At 39.8% G+C, this 24,593-nt stretch overlaps 1 protein-coding gene across 1 annotated transcript in view; it reads right to left on the minus strand.

Moving 5' to 3' along the window:
* Positions 1-24,277, minus strand: part of LOC143282940 (origin recognition complex subunit 3-like) — a 31,180-nt gene extending 6,903 nt beyond the window's left edge. Inside the window, exons 1-16 of the mRNA XM_076588840.1 lie at positions 24,213-24,277; positions 22,271-22,319; positions 20,396-20,490; positions 19,183-19,306; positions 18,408-18,568; positions 17,588-17,683; positions 15,950-16,104; positions 14,077-14,236; positions 11,964-12,077; positions 9,647-9,780; positions 7,533-7,596; positions 6,602-6,718; positions 4,289-4,368; positions 2,602-2,735; positions 1,960-2,042; positions 1,523-1,611 (exon numbers count right to left, since the gene is read on the minus strand). Coding sequence (XP_076444955.1) covers positions 1,523-1,611; positions 1,960-2,042; positions 2,602-2,735; positions 4,289-4,368; positions 6,602-6,718; positions 7,533-7,596; positions 9,647-9,780; positions 11,964-12,077; positions 14,077-14,236; positions 15,950-16,104; positions 17,588-17,683; positions 18,408-18,568; positions 19,183-19,306; positions 20,396-20,490; positions 22,271-22,319; positions 24,213-24,239 — 1,682 coding nt within the window. The 5' untranslated portion in view covers positions 24,240-24,277. The remainder of the gene's footprint in view (positions 1-1,522; positions 1,612-1,959; positions 2,043-2,601; positions 2,736-4,288; positions 4,369-6,601; positions 6,719-7,532; positions 7,597-9,646; positions 9,781-11,963; positions 12,078-14,076; positions 14,237-15,949; positions 16,105-17,587; positions 17,684-18,407; positions 18,569-19,182; positions 19,307-20,395; positions 20,491-22,270; positions 22,320-24,212) is intronic.
* Positions 24,278-24,593: the final 316 nt, after the last annotated feature.

Below are 24,593 nucleotides of genomic sequence, written 5' to 3' on the forward strand. Positions count from 1 at the left end.
TAAAAAGATAAATGGCACCAAATGGAAATAGCTATATACAAATATACAGATTACTGAAATTTACGTGCCTTTCCATTTCAGTCAGCCAAACCGCATTGCACATCTACCCACACACACACACACACACACACCACTCGCCCACACACGCACACATACACTCTCTCTCATCCCCTCTCTCTCTGTCTCTCTCTTCACAAGAACTGGCAAGGCATCAGACTTCTGATCCAGTGGTCAGGGTTCAATCCCCTGTTTAGGCCTGGACTTGTATCCCAGGGAAAGGCACTTAACTCTTCACTCCACATGGGTGCCTGACTTGGTTGGGGAAGGTCAAAATGGCAGGAGAGGATTCACCCAGCTTTCCTATGGTGAACCCTAGACACAGTGGATGTGAACTGATTGCCCTGATGGCCATAAAAGGCTTAGGGACCTTTAGCTCAACACACCTTTTTAACCTTTGACAATTCTAACATCAGTATGCTAAACACTGAGTAAAGTAGTCCCAAAATTCATTGAGCCATACAGCATCCCTTCATAAAAAACAAAACAAAACAAAACAAAAAAGAAAACAAAAAAAAAAACCCATACATATAAGCCACATATCACTAATATAATGAGAGGTGGCTTTGTCTGCTTCCACAGACGACAAGACCTCAGAATCAATGGCCCTGGTAATGCTCAAATCTGTTAAATATCAATGAAAGAATTCTCAAAAATACCAGCACGCCTTCAAAAGGACCTTGAGGAAGACTGCATGTTGGAAAGCTGCTTAGAAGATAATAGCTCAGATCTCATGGGTTCTCGGGTGCAATACACTGATGTATTTGGCTTGTTAAGGTAAGCCACTTCAGCCATCAGTATCACAGGCAGAGCTGCCTATGATAAAAAGGTGGACTAAGAGACTAGCTTTCTGGATCCTGGTGGGGTATGAGGGGCTGAATCTTCAGTGCACAACTATGCCCCTTTCTTCCAACCATGGCTGTAGACCAAGGGACTCCATGCTTTGTCACCCTGAACCACTGCCACTGGAGAACACAAGCCGGTCGTCAGTTGAGGCACACTGAGGACATAGGCACCCTGCACACGCTGACATGTGATGCTTGCATGAGAGGGATAAATGAAGGGAGTAGATCAGACATTTTTGTGCTGATGCTTTCTTTTTACAGAACATGCTAAGTCTTGGTGAGATTTCACATGCTGGGGTCCTGTTTTAAAGGAAAAAGAAAAAAAAGAAGGTTAGAGAGGGTGAAAGGGTGGAGGTGTGAAATGGGGAGGAGGGAAGTATGATCCGTCTGCACTAAAACATAACTGTCCAGTCACCCTTTCACCGACAGACAGAGAGGTATTTCGAGGCCTGCACTGTGTCACAGGAACCCCGTGAAGATTTGGTGGTAGATAAGGTTATGGGTGACTGCTGTGGGGTTTATCAGATCCAGTTCCTCAATCAGGATGGCAAACGAAAAGGAGAGACACAGAGAGAGACACAAAGAGAAAACGAGCATCACAGCCACAGAAATCTTGTTACCTGACAATCTCTTTGACTTCACAGAGAAGTTCCTGTCGAACTTTTTCGTAAGGAGTCACTCTTTTCTTTTTGCTCAGTTCTTGCAGTTTCTGGAAACAGAAAATAACGGATGTTTGGAGTCTTTGTATCCAAATGGATCAAAGTATTACTGTTTGGTAGTAAGTATATTCGTGTTTGCATGTGTGCATGCATACATGCTTGTGTGCACACACAGAAAAAAACAACAGTCTGTATTATATAAACTTATTTACATCTGGTGCTTTATACACTGTTACCCTGGAAATCTTGCAGGCATTTTGTTATTGGAGGTTATTGTATGATTCTGCGTGTTGTTTTCTGTCAGGAGCTGGCTCTTCCCAAATTATTCCTTTATTTTTGGCTTTGATATGAAATCCTGAGTTATATAAGCTAATGTACATTGCAAATTACCAGCATACCTTCTGAAGACTTCTCAAGTCTGTTCTTTGCAGCTTCAGATCTTTGCCTTCATGGGAATCTTCGGGCTCTTCTGTCTGCTCCTCTGCAAGGTAAACATATCCATGTTCTGGTTTATACACCAAATTCACAATAACGATAAACAAAACAGAGATCTGTCTGTGTGTGTGTGTGTGTGTGTGTGTGTGTGAATGTGTGTGTGTGTGTGTGTGTGTGCGCACACGTGTGCATATGTGTGTGCATATACTTTCTGTGTGTGCAAACTTTCACTCGAACTGAAGAACACAGGCATAATTTTAACAAGAGATAATAGAAAAAAACTGACAATAATAATACATGTTATACTAAATATCATAAACAATCCCCTTTTTCCTGTACAAATTACCTTCAGGTAGGAGTTGACCTTTTTTTTTAAACTCTCTCTCTCCCTACTGATTAAACATGTGCATTCATGTGCATTAGTATTTACAAAATACTAATCTTTTTATCTATTAAAAAACCGTAATCAAGCACACCACACACACACTCACTGACTCATTTTCATCACAATCATACTATAACACAATAACTTTCATTAAAAAAAACAACAAAAAAAAACAACAAAAAACAAACAAAAAACCAGACACTTCAAACTCTTGATTTACCTTCCAAATGTTCCAGACGATAGGCAAAGCGATCCATTTTATCACAGATTTCTGCCAGGACCTTGTCCTGCGCGTGTTTCATGGACCTTGTACAGTCCTTCACCAATCTGGTCAGCTCATCCCTGGCCGTCAGGCTTGTATAACAAATTATAGACAAGGTTTTTATCAAACAAATCATAGACAAGGCTTTCATCAAACAGATCACAGACCAGGCTTTTATCAAACAGATCATAGACAAGGTTTGTATCAAACAGATCATAGACAAGGTTTGTATCAAACAGATCATAGATAGGGTTTGTATCAAACAGATCACAGACAAGGATTGTATCAAACAGATCACAGACAAGGGTTGTATCAAACAGATCACAGACAAGGGTTGTATCAAACAGATCATAGACAAGGTTTGTATCAAACAGATCACAGACGAGGGTTGTATCAAACAGATCACAGACAAGGGTTGTATCAAACAGATCACAGGCAAGGACTGTATCAAACAGATCACAGACAAGGATTGTATCAAACAGATCATAGACAAGGATTGTATCAAACAGATCATAGACAAGGTTTGTATCAAACAGATCATAGATAGGGTTTGTATCAAACAGATCGCAGACAAGGACTGTACCAAACAGATCACAGACAAGGACTGTATCAAACAGATCACAGACAAGGACTGTATCAAACAGATCACAGACAAGGACTGTATCAAACAGATCACAGACAAGGACTGTATCAAACAGATCACAGACAAGGACTGTATCAAACAGATCACAGGCCAGGCTTGTATAACAGATCACAGGCCAGCAAAAAGCAACTTTTATACCACAAATGGTAAAAAAAAAAATCATCTACATAAATTTCTGTTACGAGTTCTCCTCTTCTTTTCAAACTAAACAATTTTGTTTGTAAAACAGATTCAGAATCGACACAAAAAAAGCACCTGAAATATAGTAACTGGAAGACTGAGTAAGGGATTTAGACTGCTGTGAATATAGAATTTTTTTTTTTTTTTTTTTTTTTTAACTGATAGTATTTCTCCACTCTTAATGATGAAATTATAAATGCTGCCCCTCCCTGGTTGGTATCAAGTACTGAACCATCTGTTAATACCTTTAGGTCATTTGGATAATTTTCTTATATGTTAGATTCAACAAAAACACAGAGAGATGGACATTCAGCTTTCTTCAAATCTATGTAATTTATGTCAAAGATAGCATTGTTCATCTGCAATTTAGGTATTGTCATGTTTGATAACTAAGGGGCAGTTTAATGTGGGTTTACTACTGATGTTTTAGAAATGTCAGGAGTATAAGTACCTATAGTTGTGACGGAGTGAACAGACTGTGCTCTTTTAGGGAAATGGAGGTTTGATTTTAAATGGATCTCAGCATTATTTGAATTTTAAACAGTTGTACTTCTCAAGATATATTTGCAGATGCAAGTCTTATCTGTTCAACAAAGGGTAATATTTTCATTTCTCTCTGTGTGTGTGTGTGTGTGTGTGTGTGTGTGTGTGTGTGGAACACAAACGTATCAGCATGCTGCATGTTTTACAGTTGACAGTTAAATTTGCTGAAAAGATAGAAAAAAACAACTGTAGCATCAAACCTTAGGAGTTGAGAAAAAAGAATAAAGTCCTATACTTCCATCAATCAAGCCATCCACACCAATATCTCCTGACACTTACCCCAGCAGCTCAAAGGCTCTGATGAAGCCCTCAGTCTCCTCAACATCCTTCTCCAGACACACGGCGTACAGTTCTCTTATCTGCCGCACAGGAAACACAATAAAATGGCTTCATGACAGAACCTACTGTGTGAACATTGATCAGCAGAGCTACAGCTAGCACCAGGAAACAAACAATAGAATGCCTTAGTGATGGTACTTAGTGCATGAACGTTGATCAGCAGAGCAATAGTTAGCACCAGGAAGCACATGATAAAACTGGCTTGACTTTGATGTTACTTACTGTGTGATCAGCAGAATTATAGTCAGAAAATCATCTAACAAAAATACCAACAAAAGAAAAGGAATAACCAACACAACACCGCATGAATCTGAGCTTTTCCTAATGTGTCTAATAACAAAAGTATGAGCCTTACACTTTACTGACTTGCTATCTCTCATGGAAACCTAGCTTCTATGTTTCTGTCTTGATGCTCTCTGCATCACGTCAGAGGTATCATCCTCATCAACCTCGTGCCATTTGTCCATATACAATGATACACAGCCATACCTGTACAAACTTTATTTATTACCTTTTGTTCCATTCGTTGTGTTAAAGCACAAGAAACTCCTAACACACTGTTCACCAGACACAAATCTGTGCCAGCTTCAAACTCTTCACCATCTCAACCCTCACTCTCTCTCTCATATTTGTTTATTCTTCCTTTTAAGTGATACTGAAAAGTAATTAATACTTAAACAAAAACAGCTAAACTTATACATATAAAAACTGAATTATGTATCTCTACACTATGTACATGCTTGTAACATTTTGTAATGTCATGACAAAAGATTAACAATTTTCCCTCAATCCTTCTGAAGTAGAAAATTGGAGCAAAAAAAGTACCAATTCTACTGGGTTTATCAAGCAAACAAAATATAACACAAAAAAGACAACAGCTATCAATGGACACATCAAACAAAAATACATGTGGGTACAACTACAAGAGACAGTACAACTCTTAACGTTGCTGCTTTCCTACACACCAACCAAGTTTCCCTGTGAAAGCTGACAATCCTCTAATGGTAGGGAAGGTTTGCAGGCCCACTTTTGTGGTGGACCTTTCGTTGCTTGCAGAGAGAGAATTAGGTCATATGACATCATGGGCAGACCATCACTGTAACTAGCTGAGTTTGTACTGCCTTTGTTTGGACAACTTTTCGGAAGTCTGAATATGTAATGGCTGAGATGTGACAAGAAACGCACTCATAATAAACACAGAAGACTAAAGCAAACAATGGGTGTTATTATAAAACCAAATATATCTTGTAAACTTGCAAAAAATAGTCACCGAAAATATTCAAAATCCTTTCGTCAGAACAGTGTTTTCCAATACAAAACTTTAACCTTGTGGTTATCTGGGAAAAAAACAACAACAGGAAACGGAGTTGCGCACGAGCACACGGTTCAAGCAAAAAATAATTGGGGAACCTCCATGAAAATCAGACGAAAGTGGTTCTGCAAACCCTCCCCAGTTTCAGTTTCTCAATGAGGCGTCACTGCATTCTGACAGATCTGTTAAGCTACACCACATCTACAAGGTAAATACCTGTCCAGCAGCATGGCCCAATGTATGTTTTTGTATGTTTTTCATGTTTCTGTAATTGTAGTCTTTGATTCATCCATTTATGTAACTATTATTATCTATTTGGTTTGTTCTATGTCATTTATTATTCATACTTATTTCATTTATTACAATGTGTGTATGTGTGTGTATGCGTGTGTGAGGGCATGGTGTAAAGAAGCTTCCAGCTTATCCATTTTACCCTCAATAAAACATTTGTCATTGTCATTTGTCATTGTCAATGTGCTCGTCAGGCCTTGAGTGCAAGCATATATATATATGTGTACCTATCAGAGTGGATTTCTTCTACAGAATTTTGCCAGAGGACAACATTTATGTTGCCATGGGTTCTTTTTCAGTGTGCCAAATATGTGCTGCACACGGGACCTCTGTTTATCATCTCATCTGAAAGACCAGATGCTCAGTTTGATTTTTCAGTCAAACTTTGGAGAAAGGTACAGACCAGGCTTCAAACCCAGACCCCAATGGACACTGTGACAGATGTGTGTCTTAACCATTCTGCCACCTTCCTCCTAGCTAATAATCTCATAAAAACAGACAAGAGAAAGAGCAACAAAAACAGATAAAAGTCACTGGCAACAGAGCAAACACTGATGGTCAAATCATGAGACAGACGACAGAGCGTTCATGGATCATAAAAACTTACATGTTTTCCAAAAATAAAAAATAAAAATATAAAAAAAACTTACATGTTTTCCTAGAGGCCGGCCGGGCAGATGGGAGGTGAGAGAATGGAGAAGTTGCAAGATGGCATTGCTTCTGTGCTGCACTATATGATTCTGCTCCAGCAACTGCTGAACCAGTTTCTGCACAGACACATATAGCAATGAGGAGGCACAGAAAGATGAACTTACGAACTTCTGGTATCATTACAAACTGGATGATTTTTTTCAAGTGTCCAATCATAAAAACATGCGTGGCTGATTTCTGCAGGACATATAAGTAAGAAGTGTTTAAAAAAAATGCAGTCTCTCCATTATAACAGGTCAAAAGCATACAAATAAACTGCAGACAGAGTCAGAGATTGTGTGTTTATCTGCAATTGCAGGTCAGCCACATATACCTTTTACATTTTGCCAAAAAACGTTGGTGCATTAGCATTTCTTTCAACCACATTATGTGCTTCATGTTAGTATCACACACTGAAAGTCAGAAGTTACAGGGTATGCACACAAACAGAATATATATACATGAATGAGCCTTTTACAAGTCATGAAATAACCATATACATTATACAAATCAGTCTTTCACAAGTCATCAAATAAACATATTTATAACATTAATCAATCTTTTACAAATCACCAATTAACCATATTAAAAACACAGACAAGTTTGTTTTTAACAGGTCATCAAGTGACCATATACATTACACAAAGAAGTCTTTTTCAAGTCATCAAGTAAGTGTACACATTTCACAAACATGTCTTTTACATTCGTAAATTGCACACATTACACAAACACGTCTTTCATTATGTATACATTACGCAGTCTTTTACAAGTTATCAAGTAACAGTATACATCACACAAACAAGGTTTTCAAGTCAATCAACAATAGTATACATCATTAAAGAAAACCAGTTGTTGTTTTTTTTACAAGCCATCAAACAGTTGAATACTGACCTTGAAGTTGCCTTCACTCTGCAAGATACTGGCCAGCTCTGATCTTGGCAACTGCTCAATATGTCTGCAACATATTTACTTTCGCTCTTACTTATTTTTTCATGCTCGCCAGAAAACAATCTGCCAAGCATATCATGAGTATGTTACGTTATTTCCAAAGCTAATACAGCTCATGTTCTCTGCGCCTGTCTGTTCACTCTTCCAGAAAGAAACATCCAGAACCTTACATCACACAATGACACCCTTAACTTCTTGGTTAGTTCAAATATACGCAGAATTATTCATAACAAAAAAACCTACATGATTATGACTAAGCCAAAGCCTATTGGAGTGATGGCCTCGAGGTAACGCGTCCACCTAGGAAGCAAGAGAATCTGAGTACAATGGTTCGAATCACGGCTCAGCCGCCAATATTTTCTCCCCCTCCACTAGTCTTGAGTGGTGGTCTGGACGCTAGTCATTCGGATGTGTGCAGCATGCACTTAGCGCATGTAAAAGAACCCACGGCAACAAAAGGGTTGTTCCTGGCAAAATTCTGTAGAAAAATCCACTTTGATAGAAAAAATTAAAACTGCACGCAGGAAAATGTACAAAAAAAATGGGTGGCACTGTAGTGTAACGATGCGTTCTCCCTGGGGAGAGCAACCCGAATTTCACACAGAGAAATCTGTTGTGATAAAAAGAAATACAAATACAAATAAAAGTACTGAACAGAAGGAGAACTCAAGACCCTCATGCTCACTTGAGCCATGTTGCATGTAACTACCTTTGTTGCACAAAGTTTGCAATGAGTTGTTGTTGTTGTCTCGTTCGTCATTTATCAGATGGATTCCCCCGTCTCCTCAACGAAGGCGGCAGTACGTCGCAGGTCATCCAGTCAGAGCTTCTGGGCCGCTGGGATTCGGTCAGGCCAGGTTTTCTCTCAGAGCGCTTGGTGGATTAGGCAGGATTGCAGCAGATGTTCTGTTGTCTGGTTGCCTGTTCTGCAGGGGTACTGCTCTGTGTCGCCAATACTGAGTTTCATGTATAGGTGGTGTTTCAGGCGGTTGTGGCCTGTCCTGAGCTTGAAAATGGCTACCTGCTCTCAACGAGTCAGCAGGTAGTATGGGTCTGCTCTGTTGTGGCGTGGATGCTGCTGCTTCCACTTGTTCTGCAGCTTGGCCTTAATGATGGTCCTAGATTCAAAGTAGCTGGTAGACCTGTCCACCTGCTCTTTCGTAGTGCCTTCCTTTGCCAGGGAGTCAGCAGTCTTGTTGCCAAGCACACTGCAGTGGGAGGGAATCCACTGCAGGGTGACTGTGACTTGTGCAGAGGGAGGCGAGAGAGGAGGACAGATCGTTGAGTTAAGAACGTTCCTAAGTATATGGGATTTACCGTGGAGTAAGGAACATTCTTAACGATAAGCAAACATAGCAATACTAAGTTTGCTCATGCAACCCACCCTGAGGGTACCATTCAGAGAATGGCCCGAAACAAACAAGAGTGGTGGTTCTTTGTTTCTGCCCTACATATATTATAAGCGGCTACTCCAAAAAGCAAAATCAATCAGCCAGGACGAATCACATCCAGCTCTTGGGATTTTCAAGATGCTCCCCTCTGGTCGACGGTACAGAAGTATAAGGACGAAAACCAATCGCTTCGCCAATAGCTATTTTCCCAAAACAGTCAATGCCCTGTCTCTCGAACAAATCCAGTATGATAAATAGAACTGTGCAATCAACAGCCATCCACCTGAAGATCTAGTCATCAACCTCATCCATATTTAACACGCAGCTTTTGTTCAAATGTGTGTGTGTGTGTGTGTGTGTGTGTGTGTGAGAGAGAGAGAGAGAGAGAGAGTGTGCGTGCGTGCGTGCATGTGTGTGCATGTGTGAGTTTGCACAAGTTTTTATATTGATATGCACTTGTATGTATCCTAATTTCTACTGTATCTGTGTTTGTGTATGATTTTCGATTTATATTCGTATCTTGTCATGTACTATCCCCCCAAAAATTCCTTGTGACCCCGGTACACTTGGTAATAAAGACAATATTCTGTTAAATTCTACATTCCAGCTGACACAATGGACAGTAAGGTAAGTAAAGCCTGGGTATAGATCTATACACTGTCTGACCTCATCACTGAGGGCAGTTGCTGCAGTCGGTGGACGTCTCTGGTTGAAAGCTGTTTCACCATGGCGGGAACACACTGCTGGGGACAGCACAGCTGGGACAGGGGTGTGGTTGTGTAGTGCTCCATCATACAGTACTACAACACACAGCGTGAAAAACACTTGTCCTGAACAATACTACAACACACAGCGTGAAAAACACTTGTCCTCAACAGTACTACAACACACAGTGTGAAAAACACCTGTCCTGAACAATACTACAACAAACAGTGTGAAAAACACCTGTCCTCAACAGTACTACAACACACAGTGTGAAAAACACCTGTCCTGAACAATACTACAACAAACAGTGTGAAAAACACCTGTCCTGAACAATACTACAACAAACAGTGTGAAAAACACCTGTCCTGAACAATACTACAACACACAGTGTGAAAAACACCTGTCCTGAACAATACTACAAGACACAGTGTGAAAAACACCTGTCCTGAACCGTACTGCAACACACAGTGTGAAAAACACCTGTTCTCAACAATACTACAAGACACAGTGTGAAATACACCTGTCCTGAACAGTACTGCAACACACAGTGTGAAAAACACCTGTCCTCAACAATACTACAATATACAGTGTGATAAACACCTGTCCTGAACATACAACATAATGTGAAAAACACCTGTCCTGAACATACAACATAGTGTGAAAAACACCTGTCCTGAACAGTACAACACAGTGTGAAAAACACCTGTCCTCAACAGTTCTGCAACACACAGTGTGAAAAACACCTGTTCTGAACATACAACACACAGTGATAAAAACACCTGTCCTCAACAGTACTGCAACACACAGTGTGAAAAACACCTGTCCTCAACAGTACTGCAACACACAGTGTGAAAAACACCTGTCCTGAACAATATTACAACACACAGTGTGTAAAACACCTGTCCTCCACAGTACTGCAACACACAGTGTGAAAAACACCTGTCCTGAACAATACTACAACACACAGTGTGAAAAACACCTGTCCTGAACAGTACTGCAACACACAGTGTGAAAAACACCTGTCCTGAACAGTACTGCAACACAGTGTGAAAAACACCTGTGCTGAACAGTACTGCAACAAACAGTGTGAAAAACACCTGTCCTGAACAATACTACAAGACACAGTGTGAAAAACACCTGTCCTGAACAATACTACAAGACACAGTGTGAAAAACACCTGTCCTGAACAGTATTGCAACACACACTGTGAAATACACCTGTCCTGAACAGTACTGCAACACAGTGTGAAAAACACCTGTGCTGAACAGTACAACACACAGTGTGAAATACACCTGTGCTGAACAATACTACAACACACAGTGTGAAAAACACCTGTCCTGAACAGTACTACAACACACAGTGTGAAAAACACCTGTCCTGAACAGTACTACAACACACAGCGTGAAAAACACCTGTCCTCAACAGCACTACAACACACAGTGTGAAAAACACCTGTCCTGAACAATACTACAACACACAGTGTGAAAAACACCTGTCCTGAACATACAACATAGTGTGAAAAACACCTGTCCTGAACATACAACATAGTGTGAAAAACACCTGTCCTGAACAGTACAACACAGCGTGAAAAACACCTGTCCTCAACAGTACTGCAACACACAGTGTGAAAAACACCTGTTCTGAACATACAACACACAGTGTGAAAAACACCAGTCCTCAACAGTACTGCAACAAACAGCGTGAAAAACACCAGTCCTCAACAGTACTGCAACAAACAGCATGAAAAACACCTGTCCTTAACAATATTACAACACACAGTGTGTAAAACACCTGTCCTCCACAGTACTGCAACACACAGTGTGAAAAACACTTGTCCTGAACAATACTACAACAAACTGTGTAAACCACCTGTCCTCAACAGTACTACACGCAGTGTGAAAAACACCTGTCCTGAACAATACTACAACGCACAGTGTGAAAAACACCTGTCCTCAACAGTACTACAACACACAGTGTGAAAAACACCTGTCCTCAACAGTACTGCAACACACAGTGTGAAAAACACCTGTGCTGAACAGTACTGCAACACACAGTGTGAAAAACACCTGTGCTGAACAGTACTGCAACACACAGTGTGAAAAACACCTGTGCTGAACAGTACTGCAACACACAGTGTGAAAAACGCCTGTGCTTAACAGTCCATAAGTCTATGACTAGAGAACAAAAATTCAACACATTCTACAGCACACAGTTTAGAGTGAGTACTCTTCTGCTCTGAAACCACAGCTGATAACAACATATAAACACATGGACCTACCTGAAAAGCTGTGACAAAGTTGAGGACGGAGAAGTGATGGCAGAGAAACATATCCAACAGAAGCTGAAACACCTTCGGACCCAGCTTGAAGGGAAACTTATTCGTCATCAAAATCTGTGAAGAAAAGACAACAAAAGATGACACTAATCTGGTAATCGGGTTCTCGAAGGTAAACAAAGTTAATGTGGAAATCAGCGTTAATAGTATCAAACTATACTGAAGAGCAAGTTAATTAAATTAACACAAATCACACTCCCGAGTCTGTATGGAAAAATCACCAGGGTTCCTGACTTTTGTCACTCTTAGGGTGTGGGTTCACAACAGGGTATTTTTTCCCCTGATGAAAAAATATAGATGATAATGATAACAGGTGCACATGAACGCACGTAAACCCACACACACAACACACACACACATTTACATAAACATACACATGCAGTCATACAATCTGATCATCAAAAATGTTTCTATTTGTTTTTCTGTATCTGGAAATAAACTGCAAAGGCAGACTGATTAGAAATGAAAGTGAAAGAGAAGAAAACATGTAACTAACACGCAAGAACAAAACCAGAGGAAAAGCCAAAAACCAAGAATGGGAAAACAAAAAGGATGAAAATAGTAGTTGAGGATTTAACGTCTCATACGCTGCCCTCTCTACTTAGTGTTTAACAACCGTTTGTACAAAGAAAAGATTCTCAACCGATCAGCATAAATAACTGTAAAGAACTAAAAAAGAGGATTATAGATTTTTTAAACTCCACTGAATCAGGTCAGCTGGTAGAGAGCACTTAATTCATATTCAGAATGTGACAGTTTCCAATCACAAATATCCAACATAAAGACTGGTATTTTCACTGCCCACCTTTAACTTCTTGCTACTGTGGTGGTGCCTGAAAAGTGTGAAACATTTCCCACCCCACTTTTCTGAACAGTTTTCCCCCCATCCATTCTTACACCTGTGATGGATTGCAACACTGAACACAAATAAAAACTCCACTAGAGCACTACCTGGTGCGTCGAAACTACAAAAAATAAAACTCCACTAAAGCACTACCTGGTCGGTCAAAACTACAAAAAAATAAAAACTCCACTAGAGCACTACCTGGTGCGTCGAAACTACAAAAAATAAAACTCCACTAGAGCACTACCTGGTTGGTCAAAACTACAAAAAAATAAAACTCCACTAGAGCACTACCTGGTTGGTCAAAACTACAAAAAAATAAAAACTCCACTAGAGCACTACCTGGTGCGTCGAAAGTACAAAAAATAAAACTCCACTAGAGCACTACCTGGTCGGTCAAAACTACAAAAAATAAATAAATAAAAACTCTACTAGAGCACTACCTGGTGGGTTGAAACTACAAAAAATAAAACTCCACTTGAGAACTACCTGGTGCGTCAAACTACAAAAAAATTAAAACTCCACTAGAGCACTACCTGGTGCGTCGAAACTACAAAAAATAATAACTCCACTAGAGCACTACCTGGTGGGTTGAAACTACAAAAAATAAAAACTCCACTAGACCACTACCTGGTTGGTTGAAACTACAAAAAATAAAAACTCCACTAGAGCACTACCTGGTGGGTTGAAACTACAAAAAATAAAAACTCCACTAGAGCACTACCTGGTGCGTCGAAACTACAAAAAATAAAAACTCCACTATAGCTCTACCTGGTGCGTCGAAACTACAAAAAATAACACTCCACTCGGACACTACCTGGTGCGTCGAAACTACAAAAAATATAAAACTCCACTAGAGCACTACCTGGTGAGTCGAAACTACAAAAAATAACACTCCACTTGAGAACTACCTGGTGCGTCGAAACTACAAAAAATAAAAACTCCACTAGAACACTACCTGGTCGGTCAAAACTACAAAAAAATAAAACTCCACTAGAACACAACTTGGTCGGTCGAAACTACAAAAAAATAAAACTCCACTAGACCACTACTTGGTCAAAACTACAAAAAAAATAAAACTCCACTAGAGCACTACTTGGTGGGTCGAACTACAAAAAAGTACAACAAACAAATGTTTATTGATTTAAAAAAAAAAAAAAAGTGGATTGGATGCAGTCCCAAAGTCAACACTTTCACAAAGTCGCAGCTGACCTTGTCAATCATCAGGGTCAAGTACTGGGTTGAGGGCGGGACCTGGAATTTCTCCATGCACAGCAGAGAGGAGACGGCCGTCGGCAGCAAACGATGCACGGTGGTCACTGATGTGGCAATGCCCATGACCAACACCATGGGCAGACGATCGATGTAATTGCTGCAAGAACACATTATCCCATGTACACGTGACCATCATGTGTCATCAATGCCCTGTTAACATTCCCTGAATAAAGAGAAATAAATAATAAAATCTTAAATATCCATCTAAAATGTTATGATCTCCAACTTTTAAGCTGAAATAATAATGGCCGATTCATGTTACCTTTAGCTTTTACTATATCTGAATCGCTCTTATCTGTTCCATGCCTAGCATCAGCAACGCATGAAGAACTATGAAATTTTCAGTCAGTTTTTGTCTGACAAGGCAGCAAAAATGATAAAAACCATCATTTCATGGATTCTAAAAAGGTCTTCTGAATTCTAAAGACTACAATTTTAGGGTTTCTTAAAAAAAAAAAAATAAAAAAAATCTTCTGATACCTTTACATTTGACAAACTTCAAAATAGATAAAGAATCTGAGCCATGTAACTCTCAGGACTATCATCAATAACGACAACGTGATAAGCATACACCTAAATCCTTTGCACTTGATAAAACATTGAAATATAAAAAACTATAATACAAAATTTTAAAAAAGCATCAGGAAAGTTATTAAAAATAACCGTAAGTCAAGTCAACCAGAGCTTTAAATGTTAAAATACTTGTTAAGTTTCAGCTGAGCAAGAAATTGATGAGACGCAGTGAACTGACAAAAAAAAAAAAAAAAAAAAAAAAAAAAAAAAAAAAAAAAAAAAAAAAGAAAAGAAAAGAGAGAACCAAACAGCTTGTGTGTAAAGAACAATACTCATTCTTAACAGCGCTTATCTTTCTCACTGATGAACTTTCCTCACTTCACATCAACACAAACCTATACCTAACACACCCACACACACTTTCATACTCAGATGCAGATGGATAGAACACCGCCCCAGGCATCACCACTTGTGATAGGCAAATTGGGAAGAGGGAATCAGGAATAGGCAAACTGGGATGACACCATGATGAGGAATCTTCTTCTTCTTCCTCTGCGTTTGTGGGCTGCAACTCCCACGTTCACTCGTACGCACATGAGTGGGCTTTTACATGTATGACCGTTTTTACCCCGCCATATAGGCAGCCATACTCCGCTTTCGGGGGTGTGCATGCTGGGAATGTTCTTGTTTCCATAACCCACTGAACGCTGACATGGATTACAGGATCTTCTGCTTGCATATACACACGAAGGGGGTTCAAGCACTAGCAGGTCTGCACATTATGTTGACCTGGGAGATCGGAAAAATCTCCACCCTTTACCCACCAGGCGTCGTCACCGTGATTCGAACCCGGGACCCTCAGATTGAAAGTCCAACGCTTTAACCACTCGGCCATTGCGCCCGTCGATGAGGAATCAACTTCCCCAGCCTCTCCATCCCTCATCTTTGCTGCAATCTTTTAAATCCAGTCTGAAGACCCACCCTTCCCCCTCCTCATTAATTCTCAACACCTCATCCCTTTCCAGTATGAACTAAAATGACTATTTGTGCGTGAATGAGTTTTGATAGTCTCAGAATTTGTTAGTAGTATTTTTGATTGTGTACTATCAACGATTGTGCGCTATTACTTTGTGTGTGTGTGTGTGTGTGTGTGCACGCGCGCGCGTGAATAATTTTTAATGTTCTTGTGTTGAAGTTTTCCTTTTTGATATTTACTATTTGTAAACGCCTAGGGCTTATTTTCAAGATTAGACGTAAATGTTCATAATAATAATAATAACAATGAGGAGAAACCAACCTGCAAGTGACAATGAAATCCTGCAGTACGTTGGCAGGGAAATTCTCTGTGTCCTCCAAAATGACGACGATGGCTGGAGGGGTTGAGGGCTCACACGACAAGCGACATTTCTTTGGAGACGACTTCTTCGGAGAGCGTCCACTGTCAGCTGTTTTCTGTGGGTGTGATAAAAAAATTTTTTTTAAAAAGGCAGCGTGGTGGTGATGTCTGCTGAACATTCATCATGACTTGACACTTGAAATCAACAGTGTTGTTAATTCTACAAATACTCTCTGACCTGGCAAGTTGAAAATATACTTGTGTACACTCCAGATATGTGCATCAGAACAAAACAAAAAACAATAATCAAAGAAGCAGTGTATTTAGATTTACACAACGCCTGCCGTTCTTCAGGAATCAAAATTCAGAGATGAAAAGTTCAGTGACACAGCTCATCAGGAACCAGTTCTTCTGAAGATGCCTGTCTTTTACTTAGTTTAAAGCTGGAACAACGATGAGGCCCAGCCCCCAAAAGGATCAACAGAAAGTTCATAAAGAAAATTAACTCCCTGCAGACCTACTTCCAGGAATATAGAACTCTATATCGGCTCCAATCCACACTATTTTCCACACCCTTAATAAAAACTGTCCCCCCAAAATGTTTTGGAGTGAGAGCTGTTGTGTCCATTATTTAACTATAGTAGTGAAAGTATAAACCCACAATCTATAATCCCCTTCACATTGCTGAGCATAGTGTCTTCAGCATGCACAGGAACATGTGGGACCGTCAGTACACGTTAACAACTGGTGATACTACATTTAAGGGTTATGCATTTATCAACAGACATTTTTGTTTGATGTAGTATGGTTGACTATTCATCAATGTGTATGAACGTAACATTTTTTTTAACATAAAATGTTGTGAACAGGAAATTTTCTTCCTAAAATTACATTTAAGTAACATACATCCATGACCCACTAGTGCAGACTCCAGCAGGGGTGTGACATTCCTGTCCTGTGCAAACTAATACCTGCCTATGCAGAGAAAACGAAAGTAACTACAGCCGATAACCTCCCAGAAGTAGGTAACCTCCCCTTTGCCACCCTGACTAGCGCCCTCTTTTGAAAAAATGTTGTGAACATAACATTTTGTGTGAACACAACATTTTGTGAACATAACATTTAGTGTTAACAAAACATTTTGTGTCAACATAACATTTAGTGTTTACAAAACATTTTGTGTGAACACAATACTTTTATACACAACATTTTGTGTGAACATAACATTATGGGAACACAACACTTTGTGAACATAACATTTTTATGTGAATACATTTTGTGAACATAACATTATATGTACATATAATTATTTCAACATATTATGTGAACATATTTTGTGAACATAGCATTATGTGAACACTGCATTAAGTCAACATACTTTGTGAACATAGCATCATGTGAACACAGCACTGCGTGAACATAACATTTTTGTCAACATATGAACCTGGCATTATCTGAATATAACATCATTAAACATAACATTACCTGAATACAATGTAACATCATGCGAAATTAACATTACGTGAACGTAACATAATGTGAACATAACATTACGTGAACACGACATGTGAACACAGCAACAAGTCATGTACCACTCACAGTGTTGCTGAGCGAGGTGTAGTGCTTCACCAGGGTCATCAAGCTGCAGGTCTGGCTGGCAGTACTGGACGCGTCGTCACTGTCCTCAAGGGAAGCCTTCAACACACACACCGTACTGGTCAGCCTCACAACTTTCAACACCCGTGTCCTTCACTTGTAGCTACACCACCAAAAACAGAGTATGGCTGCCTTGTTGGCAGGGTAAAAGTGGTCATACATGTAAAAGCCCACTTGTCCATGCCGATGAAATTTGGAAGAAAACCCCGCACATCCGTCTGAAACAATTAGTCAATCTAACTTGCTTGCAGCACACAATGTGTATGTGCATGTGTACATGCATGAGTTGGAATGATACATTAATTGCAAAATTCAACAGATAAATAAACATTTAAATATTAGACAACTGTGCTTTACATCAATCTTTTCCCACAGGTTTGAATCTTTTTTTCTTTTTTTTTTAAATGGCAACTTCTTTCCGCAGAAAAAAGGATTTCAACAAGTCACTTTAATGATTGTGATATCATTTATATTCAGTAGCTATAAAGACCAGTATTCAAAAACAAACAAATAACAACAACTTTCAAACCAGAAATTAACATTTCAAGAAGCCACCTTTCATTATCAAGACTCAGGACTCTTTCCTGGCTTTATATATAGTATAAAAAAATTTTTTTTTAAAATTGGTATGTGCATTGGGCATAAAAAAAACTATATGAATCATCAGCCACTGCACACCTAAACTGTTGCACACATTGTCCACAACCTGTGACCACCACCACCACCACCATCACCACTGTTGTTCCGGCCCCAAACAACCCACCAGCTCTGGACGGGAGAGGAGCTGAGCCAGGAGACGAGAGAGCAGAGCCTTGACGCTGGAGCAATCCTTCGCCCGCAGACTGGCCACCAGGGGGCTGACCCTCTCCCTCAACATGGACGTCAGGTTGGAGAACATCACTGCATGGTCTGGGGTGTTCACGCCTGAAGAACACAGATGTGCACACACACACATCCATAAATTCATATATCTATATCTGTGCGTGTGTACAAGTACAAACACTCCTAATTATTCACACACAAAAAATCCCAGCTATTCAAACAGACAAAAAACAGACAAGTACAGCCAAAAGGGCAACTGTTTCATCCTATCCACCATGAAGGCTGATTCTTCTTACAGTTCTTGTTGTAGGAGTCATTGTAGAACACCTTTTCATCACGACTGAGAAGAGTTATTCTTTGTACCCTATGCCACGGCCTGGGATGGCTTGCACAAGCAATCTTAACAAAGCTAAGTTTGCTAACCATTAACAATTTTCCTGAGTTTACACTCATTCTGAAGACATCGGAAAATTCAGAACGCTTAGCAGACTTTGGAAAATTCTGAATGCTATGCAAACCTAGCACTGCTTTGAGTTTCAATTGCTTTTACAACACAGCCTGGATCTGTCATTCAGCCCTTTGTCTTTTTGAAAGACTTCTGAAACAGAACGTGACAACATAACAAAAAGCACCTGAGAGGTCAACGACTGACTGAAATAATGTACTACTACAACTGGAAAGGGCAACACCTGCACCTGGAAAGGGCAATAACCTACCTGTAATCAGAGCAGCGGCAGGAATTTCTCGGACAGACCCCTTTTGTTGAGATCTCCTGTAGCTTCTGGTGACAAACGCCAGGAGATCCTCGAACAGTTTGCTGTTCAGGTCTGAACGCAGAATCTGAAACGCAGTAAGTACACAAACTATACACCTGTGTCAGAGTACGCTACACGCAGTAAGTACACAAACTATACACCTGTGTCAGAGTACGCTACACGCAGTAAGTACACAAACTGTACACCTGTGTCAGAGTACGCTACACGCAGTAAGTACACAAACTGTACACCTGTGTCAGAGTACGCTACATGCAGTAAGAACACAAACTATACACCTGTGTCAGAGTACGCTACACGCAGTAAGTACACAAACTATACACCTGTGCCAGAGTACGCTACACGCAGTAAGTACACAAACTATACACCTGTGTCAGAGTACGCTACACGCAGTAAGTACACAAACTATACACCTGTGCCAGAGTACGCTACACGCAGTAAGTACACAAACTGTACACCTGTGTCAGAGTACGCTACACGCAGTAAGTACACAAACTGTACACCTGTGTCAGAGTACGCTACATGCAGTAAGTACACAAACTGTACACCTGTGTCAGAGTACGCTACATGCAGTAAGTACACAAACTGTACACCTGTGTCAGAGTACGCTACATGCAGTAAGAACACAAACTATACACCTGTGTCAGAGTACGCTACACGCAGTAAGTACACAAACTATACACCTGTGTCAGAGTACGACAAACTATACACCTGTGTCAGAGCACGCTACAAATACAGCTGTGATGTATTTCGTTTATATAACAAAACAAACATTAATCTGTAACAGTACAAGCTATGCTCACTGCAAGGGAAAAGTAACTTTTGAGCTCTGTATATCATTCATTCATTAAATCAGATTGTCAAATCTTCAGCTGTTTTATTATTTCTTGAAGCTCTCTTTCTCTTTTTTCCTTATTCTTTCCAACACACACACACACACACAAACACACTTACTAATAAAAAAAACTATTAAATGAAAGTATTACCAACACTGCTACTACTATACACTCATTTAAGTAAACTCACAGGGTTGGTAACCTCTCTCTCTCTCTCTCTCTATCTCACTCACACACACACACACACACGCACGCACGCACACACACGCACGCACGCACACACACGCACACACACACACACACACTATGCAAACACAAACCTGGATTTCTGTATCCATATCCTCCCACACATGTTGAAAGACTTCATACTGCAAAGGTGTGTTGCCACTGGCATTATCAGTTGGCAGGTAATCCTCTGCCAAAACAGTAGCACAGTGAACACAATTTTTAACCCATTCCTCCATAAAAAAAAAAAAAAACTTCTTTTTACAAAAAAAACCAAACAAACATAGGCTCAAACTGTTCACACACACAAGCCAAAAAAAACAACCAACAACAAAAAATTCCACTTGTTTGCCATGCATTGATGCAGACCAAGTTCAAGATTCAAATCTGATAAAAGATTGTAAGTCTCTCTCTAAAAAAAAGAATCAAAATAACTGATTCTTTCCAGACTGCTAAGCATTTGCATGGAAAAAAAAATGTCTTGCCATGTTGCAAGCCTGTTAACACCTCTAAAGCTTTGTGGTGACAATGTAGATTTTTTATTTATGTACTATGAGGACTTATACATGACTAAGAAAGTAAGAGTATCCTTTGAGGGTATTCTGACTCGGGTAGATTTTTCTATTTGCCCTTTTCCACTGGACACATGTAAAAATACAATTTTTTATTTGACTCCCACATATTGTGTGAAAAGTTACGAGAGCAGTTTTTATGTGCATGGCTGTTTTTAATTCTGGCCATTTAGGTGTCACTTTGGGGAAGCATTCTGTTAGCATTATACTATAGTTTTTACTACGTTTTATATATAATTATGTCCCATTCCTTCTGGTTTTTAACATTTGGGCTTTCCACCTTTTTCAAAAATAATAAATCACTGGGAAGGTCACAGGATGGTGAGGACAGGAAATTACAACAGATTTTTCAATCTCCTTCTTTTCTTCTTCACAGATAAGAATTTTGTACTGGCATAGATGAATAGGCACTGTATCATTCAACTGATTAACGATGTATTAGTACTGAACATTCAATATATAATACTTCATAATCTGACAAACACTAGAACAAAGCATGTGCAGAACATAAATAATTGTTAACCTGGCTGTGCACTGTTTCATCTTGAGACAGTTAAGACCATTTCAGAATTACAACAGTATGAAGACACTGAAATGCCAATTTAGCAGTTTTGTTTCAGGTCAAATCAAATCCATCATTCTGCTCAGTTATAGCCCAACTGACTGCAAGAGGTCGTTTAAGTTTCAATTACTGATTTAGATTGTATTTAACAAATGAAGTAGATATGTGTACTATCAAAAAAAAAAATTAAATTAATAATAATAAAACAAAATAGTCCCTCTTAACAATGTATTCTCACCATAATTAAAGTGTAAACAAAATCATGAATTGTGGACTATATCCACATTTCTTCCTTTCCACTCATCTGACGTGTGACTGGCGGAGTGAACATGCACACTTTGTGAATACTCATTCCGTCTTGCGGGGAAAAGTTATGGATGTTGCCAAATTGTAAAACAGACACCCCGATTTTACAGCAGGTCTTGAAACAGTTTCCCTTTGACTGAACAAAGAAGGCAAGAACCAGTGGGTCTGATCAGTCAAAAGTGTGCTCAAACTGCACTGATTAACTTAAGTGAGGCACTTTTTATTATATGTATTTTCTAAAATCTTTATTTTTAGCACAGATGGTTCAGATTTTGCTGTGCAAAGGGTCACAAGTGATTCTTGACTTTTTATAGGAAGCAGATTGATGTGCTCAACAGAATTTTAGAGAAAAACCACATTCTGGTCTGAGGGTGAAGTGTACAAATATATGTTGTTGTTTTTTCTAACTACTGGGGAGTTTAACAGCGTTTAAGTGCATGAGTAACACACAGTCTGAGTGTAATGGGAAGACCTAAAGCATCATTTTTATGATAAAAGCAAAAACAATCATATCATGATAAAACACCCACCTGCCCTGGCAACTCTCTTCTTCCCTTTGGCCTTGTAAGCAAAGCATCCCTGTTTTTCACACACACACACACACACACAAATTTAGCCAGCTCTGTACAGACATGATCAAGTCATTGGTTATTATGCCTTCACCATTTCAGTTTCATATTATGACAACCACACAGAGACTATCTCAGTATCTGTAACTGATTAAACAATATTTTGTATAATTTCAATTTAGTAGCTGACTGAGAGACAGTGATTGACAGGGGGAGGGAGGTGCTGGGGTGCGGGGGGAGGGGGGGGGAGTGTGGGCGAGGAGAGAGAAAAAGACAGCAGGCACTGACATTAGAAATGTCACACACACACACACACAACACATAAAAAAACTGACAGGTCAAAACAGACATGATCATATCAGTTGCACACACAAATTTGGACTTTCATGCACTTCAGGATCAGGATATATATGTCGCAGAGGCCAATATGGCCATCATCACAACGGAACTTGGGAGAGCGCATGCAAAAACAAAAAAACAACAAAAAAACTACTACTACTGCTACTGTTATTGATGGGAAACAGCAGCTGGCAGGGGTCTTTTGATGGCTGCCTTGAATGCTGCGGTCGTCCCTGCACTCACAACTCCTTCCTCCAGCTGTCCACTATTGTTTTTACAAAAAAACGAGTTCTTTAGCTGATCTGTCCTGCAGAATGGAATGACGAAGCCCTTGCTATCATTGAAAGTTCATCTTTCTAATAGTCTACATTGTCTATATTATGGTCTTTATAGGATGTAGGCTTGGATCTTCTGCTGGTCTTGCTTGCGGTGTCAAGAACTTCCCAAGTGGTATGGCCAGTATTTCATTGTCAACAATCCTAAACACTGTAGAAGTCGTATGATTTTGCGACGATCCTCTAAAGGTGGTAAATTTTGATTTTGTACCATTTGCATCTCGCAGCCTGGATCCCTTGATCTGTAGTGCCTGGTAATGAATCTGGTGGCCTGGCGTTGGACTCTCTCAAGCCTTTCAAAGTCCTTTTTGAGGTGGGGGTCCCAGACTGCTGCTCCGTACTCCGTCGTTGAACGGACAAGTGAGATATATGCCATTTGACGGCTTTCTGGGGGGCAATTCCTCAAGTTACGTCTGAGAAAGCTGAGTGAGCAGTTGGCTTTTTTTGCAAATGTTTGTAATGTGGTCTGGTCGTTTGAGATGTGTACTCCCTGGTATGGGTTTTGTTGAACTTGTTGTAGTACAACTCTATTTAGTCCATGAAAGTATGGAGATTTTCTTTTGCAGGATACAATGCAGCATTTCTGTGCATTAAATCGCATTCCTGAGTCTTTCACCCATACCTCCAGACTATCCAGGTCTTCCTGTTGGGTGGTATGGTCTTGGAAGGGGTGGACTTCTTGGTACAGGAGGCAGTCATCCATAAAAAAGCATACTGTTGATTTTGTGGATTGTGGCAGATTGTTTCTGTAGCATAGGAAGAGTAAAGGACCCAGTACTGTACCTCACGGAACACCTGATATCACCTCTGTTTCCTCATACTGCTCTCCCTCAAGGATCACTCCCATTTTACGTCGGGTCAGGAAGTTTTTGATCCATGTAAGGATGGGTCCTCTGATCCCGCAGTGATTCAGCTTGTGTAGCTTAGAACAAAATAAGTCTCAAGACTACTTCACATATATCTTTCCTGTACATGATGAATTCATATGTAGTTATTGATTTTAGTAACAGTGAGAGAGAGACAGACAGACAGACAGAGACAGAGACAGAGAGACACAGAGAGAGCACGAACTCTTCGACAAGTTCGAGACAGAGTTGTTAGTGAACATTTTCGGTTCACGTATTAACTTTGAAATTTAACAAGCACTGAATAAAAAAAAAAAGAAAGAATAGTGCAAATCTCTTCATGACAATAACATACAAAAATACATACAACACTATGTCATTTACCCGAGATACAGATTCGGCGTTCTCCATAATCGTGTTCGTCTGTGGTGTGTCAGCCAGCTCGCGCCTTCCAGCTGAAAGGATCAATGTGCATCACCTCCCCTGTATTGTGTTCACGGGAAGTAACTGGTAAAATATTTACAAATTATAAGTTAACAGCAGTTGTTTCCCATACTAAAGCATGCAGCCCAACCAAAATTTAATGGAGTAAAAATTAATAAACATAATTTTTCAGACAAAGAATTGCACCTCGACAATAAAGGTCATCCTGTGATAGACGACGATAAACTATTGAAGACTGAAGGCCTTCAGAGAAATTATATTCAGTGAAATATCATTTCTTTCGTCACTGCACATTATCAGTTTCATCTCCCATGCTCTCTC

This window comes from Babylonia areolata, chromosome 6, assembly GCF_041734735.1.
Source record: "Babylonia areolata isolate BAREFJ2019XMU chromosome 6, ASM4173473v1, whole genome shotgun sequence".
Taxonomy (NCBI): Eukaryota; Metazoa; Mollusca; class Gastropoda; order Neogastropoda; family Buccinidae; genus Babylonia; species Babylonia areolata.